This window comes from Bubalus bubalis, chromosome 7 (genome assembly GCF_019923935.1).
Source record: "Bubalus bubalis isolate 160015118507 breed Murrah chromosome 7, NDDB_SH_1, whole genome shotgun sequence".
Lineage (NCBI taxonomy): Eukaryota > Metazoa > Chordata > Mammalia > Artiodactyla > Bovidae > Bubalus > Bubalus bubalis.
The window spans coordinates 5862916-5880920 of record NC_059163.1 but is presented as its reverse complement, the minus strand read 5'-3'; the positions used below and the strand labels follow the sequence as shown (position 1 = coordinate 5880920).

At 40.9% G+C, this 18005-nt stretch overlaps 1 protein-coding gene across 7 annotated transcripts in view; it reads right to left on the bottom strand.

Annotated features, from left to right (window-relative positions):
* The window catches only part of LDB2 (LIM domain binding 2), a 459965-nt gene that overhangs the window by 73329 nt on the left and 368631 nt on the right, over nucleotides 1-18005 (bottom strand). For all 7 annotated transcript variants that reach the window (XM_006054967.4, XM_006054966.4, XM_006054968.4 and 4 more), the window contains exon 3: nucleotides 8429-8601. In XM_006054967.4, the coding sequence (XP_006055029.1) occupies nucleotides 8429-8601 (173 nt within the window). The remainder of the gene's footprint in view (nucleotides 1-8428; nucleotides 8602-18005) is intronic.

Genomic DNA, 18005 nt, shown 5'->3' with positions numbered 1-18005 from the left:
CAGTTTCCTCATCTGCAGAATAAAGATCAGAATACCCCTAGATAGGGATATTGGGAAAGTATATTAAGTGAAATTTTGTATATAGATTGCCTAGTATTGTTGGTGTTGTTTAGTTGCTAAGTCACGTCCAAGTCTTTGTGACCCCATGGACTGTAGCCTGCCAGGCTCCTCTGTCCATGGGATTCTCCAGGCAAGAATCCTGGAGTGGGTTGCCATTTCCTTCTCCAGGGGATCTTCTTGACCCAGGGATTGAACCCATGTCTCCTGCATTGGCAGGTGGATTCTTTACAGCTGAGACCCCATGGAAGCCTGCCTGATATTGTACTTGACAGTATATGATAGTTTAAAAATGAAAGACATGCAACCAAAGAACACAGAGCCTTAGACCAGGGGTTGTGGTAATGTCCTATCTGAGACCTGGGCGGTTATGAGCAGTGTATCCGGGGCTCTTCTGGGAAGAGCTAAGCCTCCACCTAACACTGAGATTCCCACTCACTTTCTTGATTCAACCAGAACAGCTTCAGTTTTATCTGTTTTAAGTAGTGGACCTCTGATCAAGCCTGGCTGGAGAAAGATTTCTTAGACTAAAAAAAGTACAAAACTTTGGAAATCATTGCACTTATACTTAAAGAAAAAATAACAGTCAACTGAATAGAGAATATGATCATTTTAGAAATAGTCTAAACTATAGTCCATGAAGATAATTAGCAATGTAAATCATTCTTTTGGGCTTCCCAAGGTGGCGGTAGTGGTTAACAACCCGTCTGCCAATGCAGGAGACATAAGAGACACGGGTTCAATCCCCGAGTCAGGAAGATCCCCTGGAGCAGGGCACGGCAACCCTCTTCAGTATTCTTGCCTGGAGAATCCCATGGACAGAGGAGCCTGATGGGCTACAGTCCATAGGATCAAAAAGAGTTGGACATTACTGAAGTGACATGGTACAGCACGTCAACCTTTTATGAAATCTTAATAGTCACTTCAAATTTCTTTTCAAATGAGTCAGTTCTTTGCATCAGGTAGCCAAAGTGTTAAGAGTTTCAGCTTCAGCATCAGTCCTTCCAATGAACACCCATGATTTCCTTTAGGATGGACTGGTTGGATCTCCTTGCAGTCCAAGGGACTCATTTGAAAAGACCCTGATGCTGGGAAAGATTGAAGGTGGGAGGAGAAGGGGACAACAGAGGATGAGACAGTTGGATGGCATCAACGACTCAATGGACATGAGTTTGAGTAAACTCTGGGAGTTGGCAATGGACAGGGAGGCCTGGCGTGCTGCAGTCCATTGGGTCTCAAAGAGTCGGACAGGACTGAGCAACTGAACTGAACTGAATAATCACTTCCTTCTTTGGGAATTTTATACCAAAAACCATCAATTACTGAATTCCAACTATGTCCTAGGCACTGGGTTAGGTGCTTCCTAGTCTCTCTAATTTAAAGAACTATTTTCTTTAAACAAGCAGAACACCAAGTGCAGGAGAATTAGTAGTAACCTGTTGATAGAGCATGACTTAAGAAAGATGCTTTGAAAAAAAAAAAAGAAAGATGCTAATAACACCTGCCATTTTCATTTCATCAAAGGTCTCAGAAGCACTATCAGATAATTATTGATAATCTGGGTGAAGGCCTCTGACTCAGATCCAATTAGCACAAGCTGTGGGTAATTCCAGGCATTTGGGCTGCTTGCCCTCAAACTCCTCGACTGAGTGGTCTTCAGAGCCTCGTTTCTGGATCTTCGCCATGAGAGTCGAGCACAGTGAAATGGGGGAAGACTTCCGCGTCCCCACACCATTCCTCCAGAGCCTTGTCCGTCAGCATCAGACTTAATTTACCAAGGTTTTCCAAAGAGTTGCATGGAGATTAAGCCACACAATTCTTCCCTGAGTGTTAACAGGACAGAAGCCACCGGCAGGGGAGGCTTTCCCAGAAAGGAGGTGACTATTGCCAGACATGGGCAGAGAAATGTCTTGACAATGCAGGACAGGGATATTTGGATGCCATAATCCTTTTCTTTTAAAGAGAGGGGGTTATTGGATGTTTAAGCAAATATTAGCCAAGTTAAATGTCATGCTTTTTTTTTATTATCTAATCTATTTGTTTTGTGTTTATGAGACAAAAACCCAAGGCAGAGAGAGGTTCTGGTTTACTTCTACAGGAATAGAATTTCATAAGGGGAAGGCCTGGGTGGAGTTCTTCTGATGAATTACTCAGTTGGAGAATCTCTAAGGCCATGTTCAACTGTGTTCTTTGTTCACTGTGATGCAGCAAACCAGCTGAGGACTCTTCTTGCCATCAAACTGCTAAGGGCCTACGAAAAGAAACATTGCAACAACCTTGGACTCCTCCTTTCTCAGCGGAAACCAAGGACTCAGGTTTATCCAGGACATAGCATGTGCAAGAGAGGAATTCTGAGAACTGAATCTAAGTGGCTGTGTCAAGTGTTTTCTTTAAGGGAAACTAAATGACTGAAGTGGGTGAAAGTCACTCAGTCGTGTCCGACTCTTTGTGACCCCATGGACTGTAGTCCGCCAGGCTCCTCTGTCCATGGAATTCTCCAGGAAAGAACACTGGAGTAGGTATCCATTCCCTTCTCCAGGGGATCTTCCTGACCCAGGGACTGAACCCAGGTCTCTGGCATTGCAGGTGGATTCTTTAGCATCTGAGGAGCCCTGGTGACTTCTTTGAATGAAAGGATGGGAGACAATTTGATCAATGCTGACCTTCCTCAAGCAATTCTTCCCACAGCCTCCTCCCAAGCCCTGCCCATCCTCTCCAAGCCCTGCCCTTCTAATGGAAGTCAAAGGAAACTGAAGGTTTTGTGATTTATTTTATTTTACATGCAACAATCAGAAAATGAAATAGAGATGCTTAAGAAAAAAATATATATATATATATATATTCCTTGTTTGAAATAGTTAAAAAAATGAGCATAGCTTACGAAGAGGAATTAATGTTTCCTCTTTAAAGAAAAACTCTGTGCATTCTCGTAATCAATACAATTAATGTAGCTTTTATCTAAAGTTGGCCTTAAAAAAACAAAAAAGCTGCCTTTCACTTGGAATCCAAATTCAAAAGGGTCCCCAATTAAGAAAACATTTTCTGTTGTGCTGAATTCATGTTACTGTGAGCTCTGACATTTTGTTTCTGTGGTAACCAAAATCAGCTGATTAGTTGGCATGGCAACAGAAAAGATGTAATCCCAGCAGACACACTCTAATCAATGCCCCCAGCACAGATGGTCTCCGGAGGATCAACAAGAAAGAGGCTGGCAGGCATTCAGTGCATCACGTGTTGGCTTGAGACTAGGCCAGGAACAAGAGAACCAAAAAAGAACATTTCTCAAACTAACCCGTAGCTTTTTAACCCTTTTCTTTCTTTGCCTAATCATAAGGCAATACTGACCATGTCGTTGTATAACAAAATGATTCTCATGCAGCTTTTATGAAATACAATATGCTTGTTAGATGGGAGTGTTCATTTAATTTTTCTTGGTCTTTATGCTTAGAACAGTTTGCATGGACTAAGGCTTTTAGATTAACAGTTGCATAAAGCTCAGTGTATCTTACTTGGAAATGCTGCACATGTCAATCCATAGTGGTTTAATTGCTAAGTTGTGTCCAACTCTTTGTGATCCCATGGACACCTTTGCCCCTCAGGCTCCACTGTCCATGGAATTTCCCAGGCAAGAATACTGGAGTGGGTTACTATTTACTTCTCCCGGGGATCTTCCTGACTCAGGGATTGAACCCGGGTCTCCTGCATTGCAGGAAGATTCTTTACCTACTTAGCACCAAGGAAGCCCATATGTAAATACATATATATACATTTATTAGAGTGATATACTCATTGATATAGTAATTCCATTAGAGTCAGGATGAGAGTATAAAGGGCTTTCCAGGTGGCGCTAATGATAAAGAACTCGCCTGCCAATGTAGCTGGATTTAAGAGGCACAGGTTCAATCCCTGGGTTGGAAAGATCCCCTGGAGTAGGGCATGGCAACCCACTCCAGTATTCCTGTCTGGAAAATCCCATGGACAGAGGAGCCTGGTGAGCTACATTCCATGGGGTCGCAGAGTCAGACACGACTGAGCACGCACATAAGAGTATAACATAATAAGAATGATGAACTAACTGTCAAACACATCAGTGAGGATTCATACTGGAAAAAAAGTGAAAGTTACTCATGTTTGACTCTTTGCGACCCCATGGGCTGTAGCCCGCCAGGCTCCTCTGTCCATGGGATTCTCCAGGTAAGAATACTGGAGTGGGTATCCATTCTCTTCTGCAGTGGATCCTCCTAACCCAGGGATTGAACCCAGGTCTCCTGCATTGCGGGTGGATTCTTTGCTGTCTGAGCCACCAGGGGAGTCCAGGAATACTGGAGAGGGTAGCCTATCCCTTCTCTAGTGGATCTTTCCAACCCAGGCATTGAACTGGGGTTTCCTGCATTGCAGGCGGATTCTTTACCAGCTGAGCTACCAGGGAGGCCCACACTGGTTGGTATTTCCTTGGTACTTTTCCACAGTATTAAATAATTTCACAGCAAACAATTGGGATAAGAAAAGACCATAGCCTATGTTTACAGAAATGACAAGGAGTCCAATAATGGCTGTAATTATGGTTCCAGTTTGTGAACCCCAAAATGATGCAACATGTACCCCAGAGAGGGTCCTTTCAGTATTGGCCAGAATTTACATCCTCAAATATAATTCAAGGGTCTTTAATTCTGAAAGCCCTGGGGATTGCTCTTCTGATTATTAAGCTTTGTTTCCAATTTGATTCAAAGTTGAATACAGAAAAGAAAGCTTTCAGAATGTATGTGTAAAAACTCTCATTACAGCATCTATAGTGTTCCTAGGGTCAGGAAATTGCAAAACATGCTTTGTGGTCCTGAGGAATATTAAATATTACTGTTGATTAGGGCTGTGGCTGATTTTTGATTCAGCAGTTGACCACATTTTCATAAAAGCAACTCAGAAATGCAGAGTCAAACGCTATTTGGAGAATTAGAGTTTATTGATAGTCTAAATTAGAACAATGCGAAAATGCCTGCACATAATGTGCTAAGTGATACCATGTACTAATAGCAGGCTCCCCTTTTAAAAAAAAAAAAGCATCAGCTACCAAACTATTTTTCTTTGTGATACTGAAAGGTCATTAGATTTCTGATTTCTACTAAATCACCATATTATTTTATTACACAAAGATGAGTTATTTTTAATTAATATAAGAACAAAAGAAAAATTGGAAAGATTCTTTGGGTAGTATAATAATCACCCAAGGAGCAAAAAAAAAAAAAAAAAAAAAGAGAAAAAATGAAACGCTTTGGAATATTCTAAAAATAAATGTGCATAATTAGCATCTGGACGAAGGCCACACAGCTAAGCTACATTTCCCAGAAAGTGATATTTTTCATCACAGTATAGAAATATTCATTACTGGAGCTGGCAAAAGTATTGCCACGGAGTAGAGTCAGATGGGTGATCTAAATAATTAAAGCTTGAAACCCAGAGAGCTGAGTTCAGGAGAATGTCCCCGAGTGGGAGGGGGTGCCATGTGAGCGGGAGCGCTCCAGCAGGGAGGGGGAGGCAACAGAGGAGAACCTTGGTTTCTTAATTTGAATGGTAAAAAAAAAAACCACCTTATCAATTCATAGGAAGAATGGGATTCTTTTTGATTTAAAACCAATCTGGCATGTACAGCACGATATCTTCAGAGCAACTATGTTCATTTCTGAAAAAGTTTCGGTCTGAGAAGGACATGGAGGAAATATATGAAAGGCTCATTGCAATATGCATTTTTATTTTCAGTGGCTACAGGCTTTGAAAGTAGCTCCTTCATTACAGCCAAGTTTAATTATCACGGATTTCTTTTTTCTCTGAAAGCAGAAGGAACTGGTGTGTTTTTCCTGAATGACCTAAAAGTACACTAGTGTTAGTGTGTTTAGTGGCTCAGTTGTGTCCGACTCTTTGCGGCCCCATGGACTGTAGCCCGCCAGGCTCCTCTGTCCATGGGATTTTCCAGGCAAGAGTACTGGAATGAGGTGCCATTTCCTTCTCCAGGGGATCTTCCTGACCCAGTGTCTCCTATGTCTCCTGCCTTGGCAGGCGGATTCTTTACCACTAGTGCCACATGGGAAGCTGTAACACTGTGTATGTGTGTGTGTGTGAGTTGCTCAGTCATAGAATACTGGAGTGGGTATCCGTTCCCTTTTCCAGGGAAAGTAACACTAAGCTTACACAAAGGATACAGAAGCAACAGAAAAAGGCTTTCCCTGCAGTGCTCGGGCTTTGTAATTCTAGAAATGGCTCCTGTATCCACAGGTGATGTAAATGTTTGGTGTCTTCAAAAATAAGTGAGTCATGGACAGAGTAAACCATCACCCAGGTGACCATTCCTTTGCACACAGCAAAACTCTCAAGACCAGCACGCTCCATCACACGCAGTGGGAATCTTCCTTATCCCAGACTGACAGCTTTTCTCTCCGCTCAATGGTTAAAAAGGGAAAATGGGAAAAACCCTCCTCCTGTTCCATATTTAAAATGTCTGTGGATGATAATCAAGATACCATAAACTCAACGGCATTGGATGATTCGTTTTTGCATTTATATAAGCATTTTCTTTGCCTGTGGTTTTTAACACCCCTGTGGGCACCAGAAAGGTGAAATTGCACCAAGATCAAAGAATACTTTAAATAATATACGTTTTATATCTACTCTTTCAGCAAAATAGTGTGTAGGTGGCAGACACATCTTCAGTTTTATAATTTAGGCTTCCGCAATTAATCCTGATAATTCAGCTTCTCTTAACTATAAAGAGAAGATTGTCATTTGTGTTTTTAGCTAAAAGAAGGAACTGGTTTTGTTGATGTTACAAACTGGTTTCACACTGAGTCTTAGTCAAAATGCAATGAACTAGTGTTCATTAAAATAAACTTCCATTTTCCAGATTCTTTGACTAAATATTTATTCTTACTAATTTTTCTGCTTGGGAGATGATATAAAGGGATTGTCTATAGCATTCCATTTATATTTTTATACTTTTGTATTCCTTAAAGATTATGACTAGTTGAATTGTGGTTTGTTGATTTTCCCCCTGCTTCTTAATATTTGAATTTAGCTTTAAAAACTTTAATTTCAGTAATACAGCACAAATACTGACTGCACAATAATCGAAGAATGTTCTTTTAGTTGTAGGATATCCCTGAGTATCAAAACTGAAATTCTATGTAATGTATATCATTATGGGCTATAGCGAATAATACATAGTATCTTTGGAGTGTTGTATATTTGAAAGTTACTAATAGTCTTTAACACATTACTGACCAGAGACATATTAACACCACAGGCGTTAGTTTCTAAAAAAAATCCCCCAGTCAATAATGTGTTAAAGGGCTTCGTCACAAGAAAGAAATTTTAAGCATGTGTAGTGGCTGGAGGGCATCACTGACTCGATGCACATGAGTTTGGGTGAACTCCGGGAGTTGGTGATGGACAGGGAGGCCTGGCGTGCTGTGATTCATGGGGCCGCAAAGAGTCAGACACGACTGAGCGACTGAACTGAACTGAACTGAGTGTTGGATGGGGGTCTTTCCTGGTGGCTCAGACAGTAAAGAATCTGCCTGCAATGCGGGAGAGCTGGGTTCGATCCCTGGGTCAGGAAGATCCCCTGGAGGAGGGATTGCAACCCACTCCAGTATTTTTGCCTGGGAAATCCCATGGACAGAGGAGCTTGGGGGGCTACAGTCCATGGGGTTGCAAAGAGTTGGATACGACTGAGTGACTAAGCATAGTGATGGATGTTAACTAAACTTATGAGTAACCCCCTCACAATATATACATATATCAAATCAACATGTTGTAAATGTAATACTAATACACCGTTACGTATAAGTGGTATAAGTGTTAGTTGCTCAGTGGTGTCTGACACTCTGTGAATCAATCCATGGACTGTAGCCCGCCAGACCCCTCAGTCCCCGGAATTCTCCAGGCAAGAATAATGGAGTGGGTTGCCATTGCCTTCTCCAGGGGATCTTCCCAACCCAGGGATAAAACCTGTGTCTCCTGCCTAACAGGTAGAGTCTTTACCAGAGAAACCTGTTACTGTCAATTATATCTCAATTAAAAAAAAAAAGAAAAAGAAAAAAACCCACCAAAATTGTAATTTAGTAGCCTACGTTTGATAGGCAACCAAAACTCTCTTCTCTTTCTTGAAGGTTTATCCTGTTTGACTTTCTTGGGGTCTGTATCAAATGCACAGGGCTCCCCCAAAAAGTCTTGCCAGGTTACAAACCAAAGAGATGACCTCACAGGGCTGTTCGCATCTGACATGTGAGAAGTCAGCTTAAAGTTCCAGAAGAAAACCCTAATCAGTATCCTGCAGCACACCCAGAGGAGAGCAAGCCGTGTGGCCGAGCCCAGCCCGTACCTTGGTAAACATGGGCTTCCCATGCTGGGTGACCATCGCACACTGGTCACAGTCCACGGTGATGGACGAGTTGTGGTAGGACTCTTTCGAGTGTTTGAGAACGTAATACAGGTCAGTCACCCCTCCTTCAAACACAGTGCTAAAATAACGAGGGATGAGGGTCCTGCCGATAGCTGGAAGAGACACACAGAGAAACAAACCATTAACAATAAAATCCGGATGGTCCCATATACCCCACACCACAGCCAGACCTCCAACTGGATACAGATCATACCAAGAGGCAAATTTTTTCTCCTTACCAACTGCCATATCCCTATGGCTTACAGCTAATAAAATAAAATCTCTAAGTATTCACAAAAAATTTATGCAGCCATCTTTCCAGATTTGGCATCCATCAATAATGTAAGAGTTAGTACTTTAAACACAAAGGGGGAAATGCTGATGACTTTTGACCTCATAGATATTCTTTAAGTTAACATATTTTCAAAAAATAAAACATATCCAATTCACTTGGACTTTTCAATGGATCTCACACCAGTTACTCAATCATGTTTTATTATTAGTAGTAGTAGTCATAGTAATACAAGTTTTGATAATGTAATGCTTTGTGGGCTATGAATTATTTTGGGGCTTCACACACTCATTGGATCTTCAGCACAAAGAGAATTAGGAACTATAAGAAACACAAAGATTATTACAAAAGAAAAAGTTATTGGGAATGTTTGAAAGTCACGTGACTTATGAGTAGATAACTGAGGTGTCTAACGTCAAATCTGCAAATGCCCGTAGGAGTTTGGGATGGACATGTACACACTGTGATATTTAAAATGAGTAACCAGCAAGGACCTACTGTATGGCACAGGGTACTCTGCTCAACTTTGTGTGGCAGCCTCGATGGGAAGGGAGTTTGGGGGTGAATGGATATTATGTATATGTATGGTTGAGTCCCTTTGCAGTTCACCCCAAACTATCACAATATTGTTAATCAGATACACTCCAATATAAAATAAAAACCTTAAAAAAATCTGCATACATTGAAACACTTTCCAACACCATGTCTCAAACTGATTTAATGAATGGATATCTTTAACAAGTGATCCCTATCTGTATACAAAGAAATCCATACCTACGTGAATGCGCACTGCTCTATCTGCTTCTGGAGTTGAAAGAAAATCTCTTTCCAGAATCAAAGGGCCATCTTAAGAAAACCTGATACCTTCTACTTGGTCTAGATTGGTCTCTTTCATTCTGCATGTCCTGTCCTGTCCCATTTTAGTTTGAGTGGTTTGTAAGTAGCTGGATCTCTCTGATATATGATGTTTAGAAACAGCTAACAAGCCCTTGCTTTAGCAGAGATTTTAAATCCTCTTACCCTGAAAATCCCAACTCATAATATCAGGAATTTTGCCTATGTGCAGATTTTGAGGCAAAGTACTAAAGCACTCTCAAGTGATTCAAGGTTTTAATAAATCTCTTACATTCACTATATAAGGCTTCCTGAAAGACAAAAATAATATTTAAGATAAATACATTACCAAAGAGTGCTTTAGTAGCAAAGATCATGCAATCATCACTTGAATGCCTAAAAATGTTTAATTTCATTTTAAAAGAATCAGTATTAATCCATTTTGTATGAATCTATATCTCTTTTGTACACGGATTTGGAAAAATACTATGAAAAGAATACTCTGCCAAATGTTTTTTGAAGTGATCGCGAAAGAATCCCAATGTGAATGCCTAGTCTCTGAATAATTTATATAGTTGTTATTGCTTCATATTTACTGCAGTGAAATCAATCAACAAGTGTGTGCTGAATATTCCAGGATCTTTGGCATTTTCATCCTAAGTAATCCTTATACATACACTTCCTAAATACTGCCTAATCCCCAATAGTGCATGTTTATTTGCTAAATATAAAATTCAAATAAGAGTCATTTGAGTCTGTCATATTCTTAAACATATGCATAGCTGATATGTCATAAAGAAAACTTTGCTAATATGAAAAACCTTATTGTACTTTGCTAAACAGCTAAAATTAATTAAATGTATTTCAAATATTCCAAGTTAAAACTAATTACCATAAATCAGCTCTAGCAATTTTGACATTTTGGGATATGTACTGTGGAAAGTAAACACACACCATAAAAATATAGATGTAGGGTGAAAATATTTCACTACAATATCCAAGGAATTGTCACATTAAAAAGGTTATGCAAATAAACATCACTGGATTAGCCACATTATCATTTATTCATGAATCATGCACAATTTAATTTCTCTGTAGTAGTGTTTGCTATATGTAAGCATTATTTTCATTCATAGTTTAAGGAAATTCAAATGGAAAAAAAGTTCAAAATTCCTTAACTTTCAATTGAAATTTTTCAATCTTTTTTTTGTGATAAAAGTCACACAAAACACAGCATACTATTTTATTTTATTTTTTTTTCATTTTTTTAAATTTTATTTTATTTTTAAACTTTACATAATTGTATTAGTTTTGCCAAATATCAAAATGAATCCGCCACAGGTATACATCATACTATTTTAAAAGTATGTTCACTTTGCTGGGCAACTCTCACCATCACCCATGTCCTCAAGTTTTCACCTTCCTAAACTGAAACTCTGTCTGTCCCCTTTAAATACTGGCTCCCCTCCCTGCCTCCTGCCCCCTTGTTCCCTGGCGTCTAATATACTTTCTGACTCTATGAATTTGACTACTCTAGGTGACGTGCATATGTGGAATTATAGAGTATTTGTCTGCATCTAGTATATCCTCTCTGACTCGAGATAATGCACAAGCTCTATAGTCAACAGACATAGAGGGTGTCGACTTTGCTTCACTGAATCCTTTCTGTCACTGAAGGAAATGATTGTTAGGGACACCTGAGGGTTGTTTTCAGTCCTGAGTCCTTTGTGGGACTACCTCTACCATTTTCGCACTGTCTGGCTTGGACCGTCATGCACAACACTCTGTTGTCCTCTGTGGTAGACTAGCTACTCTGATGGCCCCAGTGAATCACACCAGTGGGAGTCACAACCTTACATATGTAGCCTCCTCTTTTCAGATCAGGCCTGGATCCTGTGTTCTGCTTTCATAAATAGAAGGTGGCTTACTTCACTCTGTATAAGCTCTAGGTTCACCTACCTCATTAGAACTGAGTCAAATGCATTCCTTTTTATGGCTGAGTAATATTCCACCGGGGCTTCCTAGGTGGCTAGTGGTAAAGAATCTGGCTGCCAATGCAAGAACACATAAGAGATTCAGGCTCAATTCCTGGGTTGGGACAATCTCCTGGAGGAGGGCATGGCAACCCACTTCAGTATTCTTGTCTGGAGAATCCCCATGGACAGAGGAGCCTGGTGACTTCAGTCCACAGGGTTGCAAACAGTGGGACATGACTGAAGCAACTTAGTAAGCACGCATGCAATATTCCACTGTGTATATGTATCACAACTTCTTCATCCATTCATCTGTTGATGGACACCTAGGTTGCTTCTGTGTCCTAGCTATTGTAAACCCTGCTGCAGTGAACACTGGGGTACGTGTGTCTTTTTCAATTACGGTTTTCTCAGGATATATGCCCAGTATTGGGGATGCTGGGTCATAGTGTAGTTTTATTCCTAGTTTTTCAAGGGATCTCTGCACCATTCTCCATAGTGGTTGTATCAATTTGCAGTCCCACCAACAGGGCAAGAGGGATCCCTTTCTTAGCACCTTCTACAGCATCTGGTTTTTGAAGATTACACAGAGTGAAGTAAGTCCAGAAGAGAAAGACAAATATCCTATATTAATGTATTTATATGGAGTCTAGAAAGAGGGTACTGATGAACCTATCTGCAGAGCAGAAATGGAGAGGCAGACACAGAGAACTGACTTGCGGACACAGCGGGGGAAGCAGGGAGGAGGGGTACGAATGGAGAGAGCACTGATATATGTGCAGACAGTCAGTGGGAACTTGCTGCATGAGGCAGGGAGCTCAAATCCTGAATTCTGTGACAACCTAGAGGGGCGGGGAATTAAAAGATGCTTGCTCCTTGGAAGAAAAGCTATAACCAACCTAGACAGCATATTAAAAAGCTGAGACATTACTTTGTTGACAAAGGTCCATCTAGTCAAAGCTATGGTTTTTCTGGTAGTCAAGTATGGATGTGAGAGTTGGACCATAAAGAAAGCTGAGTACAGAAGAATTGATGCTTTTGAACTGTGGTGTTGGACAAGACACTTGAGAGTCCCTTGGACTGGAAGGAGATCCAACCAGTCCCTCCTAAAGGAAATCAGTCCTGAATATTCACTGGAAGGACTGATGCTGAAGCTGAAGCTCCACTACTTTGGTCACCTGATGCAAAGAGCTGACTCATTAGGAAAGGCCCTGATGCTGGGAAAGATTGAAGGCAGGAGGAGAAGGGAATGACAGAGGACTGAGATTGCTGGATGGTAATCACTGTCTCAATGGACATGAGTTTGAGCAAGCTGTGGGAGATGGTGAAGGACAGGGAAGCCTGGCGTGCGGCAGTCCGTGGGGTTGCAAAGTGTCGGACACGACTGAGCGACTGAACAACAACAGAGGGGTGGCATGGAGTTGGGGGAGGGAGGGAGGTTCAAGGGGGAGGAGACATGCCTATGCCTGTGGCTGATTCATGTTGATGTATGGTAGAAACCAACACAATATTGTAAAGCGATTATCCTCCAATTAAAAATAAACAAATTAAAAAAATATATAGAAGGTGGCACGAGTAACCTTGTGTCTATTGGGGCCCAAACTTGAGAAGGCCTAGGCGCTTCCACTTTGAGCTTAAGGGAAAAATCGGTTGCTATGTGCAAAGTCCAACTACTCTTAAGACTGCCATCCTGCAAGAAGCCCAACCTAGCCATGTGGAGCAGTCGCATGAAGGGGAGAACAAAGGACAACATCCCCAGTTGAGCATCCAGCCAACAGCCAGCAGTAGCTTGCACGAGGAAGGACATTCTGGACACTTGAGTCCCCAAAGAGCTGCCTTGAGCGTGTCTCACATGGATCAGAAGTGAGCTGCCTTCCAGAGACTTTGCCCAAACTGCAGAATCATGAGTGAATAAAACAAGCGTCTTGGGGCATTTCTAAGTGCAGCAATGGATAATCACAGCAGACTTTCAATCTCTTAGGCTACAAAGATGGGCAAATTAGAATTCTTCCCTGGAAGAGGATATTTTTGCCACTAAAAGCATGTGAATTGTAGAAATGCTGAATTCTGTACAAAGAAGCAGATGAGAGAGACTGACTCTGTGGACTGATGGGGGGTCATCTTAGCTGGGACAGAAGCCAGATCCATCTCTTGGAGGTCCCACTTATGTGAAATATGTACCCCCACTTTTTTGCTCTAGTTTGTGTTAGATTTCTGTGATTAGTAAACAGAGATATCTTGATTAATGTTGTCCTGTTTCAGCATGGAATAAAGGAGCGGACACACAAAATAAAGAGGAAGTGATAAGAAAAAGTTGTCAAAGACTGTATCTGTATTTTAATTGTTGCTGCTACAAACTTGGTCTTCCCTGATGGCTCGGTGGTAAACAATCCACCAGCCAATGCTGGAGACACAGGTTCGATCTTTGGGTTGGGAAGATCCCCTGGAGAAGGAGATGACAAGCTAATCTAATTTTCTTGCCTGGGAAATCCCTTGGACAGAGGAGCCTGGGGGGCTACAGTCCATGGGGCCGCAGAGTTGGACGTGACTTAGCAACTAAACAACAGCAACAAACTTAATGCCTTAAAATCCATCTGTCTATCTATCCTCTATTATTTATCTATCATCTATTACTTATCTTATAGTTCTGACAGTCTGACGTGGGTCTTGCTAGGCCCAAATTAAGGTGTCAGCAGGGCTGTGCTCCTTTCTAGAGGCTCTAGGGAAGATTCACTTTTCCTGCTTTTCCAGCATCCACAGGCTCTCTCTTACTGCCTGACTGTGGCCACTTCCTCCATCTTCAGAGTCAGCAATGGTGGATGGACTCTACGTGGTCTTATCCTCGCCTCCTCCTCTGCCTCCCTCTCCCACTTTTGAGGACCCTCATGAGTGCAGTGTGCACATGCGTGTGCTCAGTCACTTCAGTCACTGACTCTCTGCAACCCCATAGACTGTAGCCCTCCAGGCTCCTCTGCCCGTGGGATTCTCCAGGCACAAATACTGAAGTGGGTTGCCATGGCCTCCTCCATGGGGATCTTCCTGAGCCAGTGATCGAACCCAGGTCTCCTGCATCTCCTTCACTTCAGGCAGATTCTTTACCCACTGAGTCACCTGGGAGACCCCCTGAGCACACTGGGCCCACCCAAATAATCCAAGATCATCGCCCACCTCAAGATCCTTCATTTAATCGAATCTGCAAAGTTCATTTTGCCAAAAGGTAATGTCTTCATAGGTTCCAGGGGTTAGGACTGAACTTTTCTGGGAGGCTGTTATTCTGTCTGCCATCAAACAGCTTCTGTTCTACAAGGGAGTGGAGTCAAAAATACAATACATGCATGCACACTAGATACAACAGTTAATGTGCAATGAATGGGAAAAGAAAGCAGAAAAAAGAATTGTACACATTCATTGATCTCCTCTATAAACCTTTACTGAACCCAGAGTAGGTGCAAAGCTCCTTGGCAGGTGCTGGAAACACAAAGATAGATTTTTGTCCTTGTCTTAAGACCTCATTTCTAATAACAAATATCTAAGTATCTGTAACATAATGTAAAAATAAAGTTAAAAAATAGATTTGTGATTTTCAACTTTGCCGTTTTCTTCTGAATCCTGAATTTGATGTACAATTTTATTACTTTTGAGGCACTAAGATTAAAATGTCCTTTTAATTTAATAAATGGTGCATCCGCACTGCACAGCCTAATATAAATGGCTTTAAAGTGAACATTTCAGATTTAGACCCCGTGGTCCCCTAATTCATCAGCCATACCAATTCTGAATCTATTTAAGTTGTATACTGTCCCACTCATAAGCTACACCTATGCTTTACATTGATACATTAATCCTTGGAATAAAAAATAATTTTAAATATTGATATGATAAATCTACATTTGTGCCTCCATGAAAGGGATTGTATCTTTCAAATATACTTGAAAAGAGATTAAGATTCTAATAATTATAAAAGTGATTCTATTTTTCTAACACATTTAGGTCAAAGCTCCAAAAAACTGGAAAGAGAGAGTACGGAGAGTCAGATAGTATGAGAAGATTTTCTGTGATATTATGTGAGTGGAATACTGTATATGCTATTTATCCATGTGTTTATGAAACAGAAAAGAAGATCACAGATTAAATTATTCAGGAGTCTGAAATGTGTATAAAGAATGTTTAAACAAGGCTCGACCTTGTAGGTAAACATGATTAGTTCAGAATAGCTAACAATTTGTGTGTGTGTGTGTGCGCGCGCTATTCACTCAGTTGTGTCTGACTCTGTGGTCGCGCGGACTGTAGCCCATCAGTTCCTCAGTCCATGGGAATTCCCAGGCAAGAATACTGGAGTGGGTTGCCATTTCCTTCCTCAGGGAATCTTCCTAACCCAGGGATTGAACCCCGGTCTCCTGCATTGCAGGCAGATTCTCTACCAGCTGAGCCACCAGGGAAGCCCATTATCCTAAGGTAATTTGGGTGCTGAGCTCTGAATTCCAGTTCCTTGGGAAGTTTTTCCTTGTTGTTCTGTTTGTCCCCAAGCATTGGCCCTTCTTCCCCAGAAATTCTTGCTGTGAAAATTGGAGGGCTGATGGAGCTGTGGAGGAAGGATCTAGCTTCTCTTTTTTTCTCATAGAGGTTACTTGTAGACATTAAGCTGATACCCGTAGATATTAGCTGATTTTCCCCTATTTGGAAACCAAATGGTACACATTGGTAGCTCTTAATCACTGAGAAGATATAAGCATCTGCCTTTTGGAGCAGTTTGTCTCTACTAATAATTATGAAATGCTTTTCTTAAACTCTTGAGGATGTTTAGAAGGAATTCACATGAAAGAAACTGCAAGAAAAAAATAATCACATGAGAAAACATTCAAACTAGTAACCAAAACACATATTAAAATAAAATTTAAAAGATTAAAACATCAACCTGATGAGGTTGTGGTGAAACTCTAGGGAAATCAATGTAACAATTACTCCTAGTCTGGGGAGTGTCTAACTCTCAGATAGTTTATTAGATGTGATGCTAAGCTCTTGGGAAAGATCCTGGCCAAACTGAGGTTCTAATGTTCAGATCTTAAGCACTCTGAAAACCATTGTCCAATGTGAAGACCTTTTGGTTTGGGGCCATCCCTTATATTCTAAATGTCTATAACTTCACCTTTCAAAGAAAAACCACTCCAAAAAATGTAAAAGTTTGAGGATCCCAGTGAAAATGGGGAATAAGAGCAATGCATATAACTAACAGTATATTAGGATCACTTCACCCTTGACAATTATTTAACTAGTGATTTTCTACCTCATTGGAAAAGGAATCATGCTACCATACTGCACATTAGTGCTTTTAATTAGGCATTGTTAATTATTTTAAAGAAATTGAGAACTATGATTTTTAAACATTTTTTCATAAACATGACAATGGATAAACTGATGGCCTAAATCTGAGTAGTTTTTATAGAGTTGTTCTAAAGCTGCAGTACCTCAAAAATTCAAAAGGAAATTCTATTAGAGATATCACTACATCATAAGTGCAAAATTCTACTACATAATACACGTGAAGATTCAGTCAACTTTAGACTTCTCTGAATTCAGATATTAGTAAATGCATTATGCTAACATAATGGGAATGCTCCTAGTTCTGAAATAAACAATACTGATGTTTTTATTTATGGTACTTGTGATTTCATACATAGTAGCTCAGTTGTGTCTGACTCTGCAGCCCCATGAGCTGTGGCCCACTGCAGCCTTTGTCCTTGGAATTCTCCAGGCAAGAATGCTGCAGTGGGTTGCTGGTTCCTCCTCCAGGGGATCTTCCTGACCCTGGGATTGAACTCGCATCTCCTGCGGCTTCTGCATTGACAGGAAGATTCTTTACTACTGAGCCACCAAATATAACTATATAACCAAAACGATGGAATTAAAACATGCTTGAACTTTGATGGGGGTGATACAGGATTAAGGCAGATTCCTTTGTCTTGATGAAGGTAAAGCAAGCCCAAATCACTTGACTTTTATAAATTATTTTCATTGTCATGTACCTTTAACTACTTTTTGTAAACAAAGCAATCTGATTTAAACATTCTTCTTTCTTGCTATTTCAAAGATTCTTTCATTCAATATATGTTTATTAAGTACCTGCTATGGGCCTGACATTGTTCTAGGTGCTGGGGATAAATAGCAGACAGTGGGAAGACAGAGAATAAAATTGGTAGGGAAGGAAGGCAGGTTGGTTTAGGTTGGCTGGTCTGCAAGGCTGCAGTGGCGAGGTGTTGATGGAGCTGAGTCTAGGCTGGACAGGTCATGTGAGCATCTGGGAATGAAAAGGTCCTATAAGGCAAAGCCCTAAGACAGAAATGAGCTGGAATTGAATGAGCCTGGTGTGTCCCAGGGTCAGAAAGAAGGAAGTGTGATGGGACCATAGTCATGGAGAGTG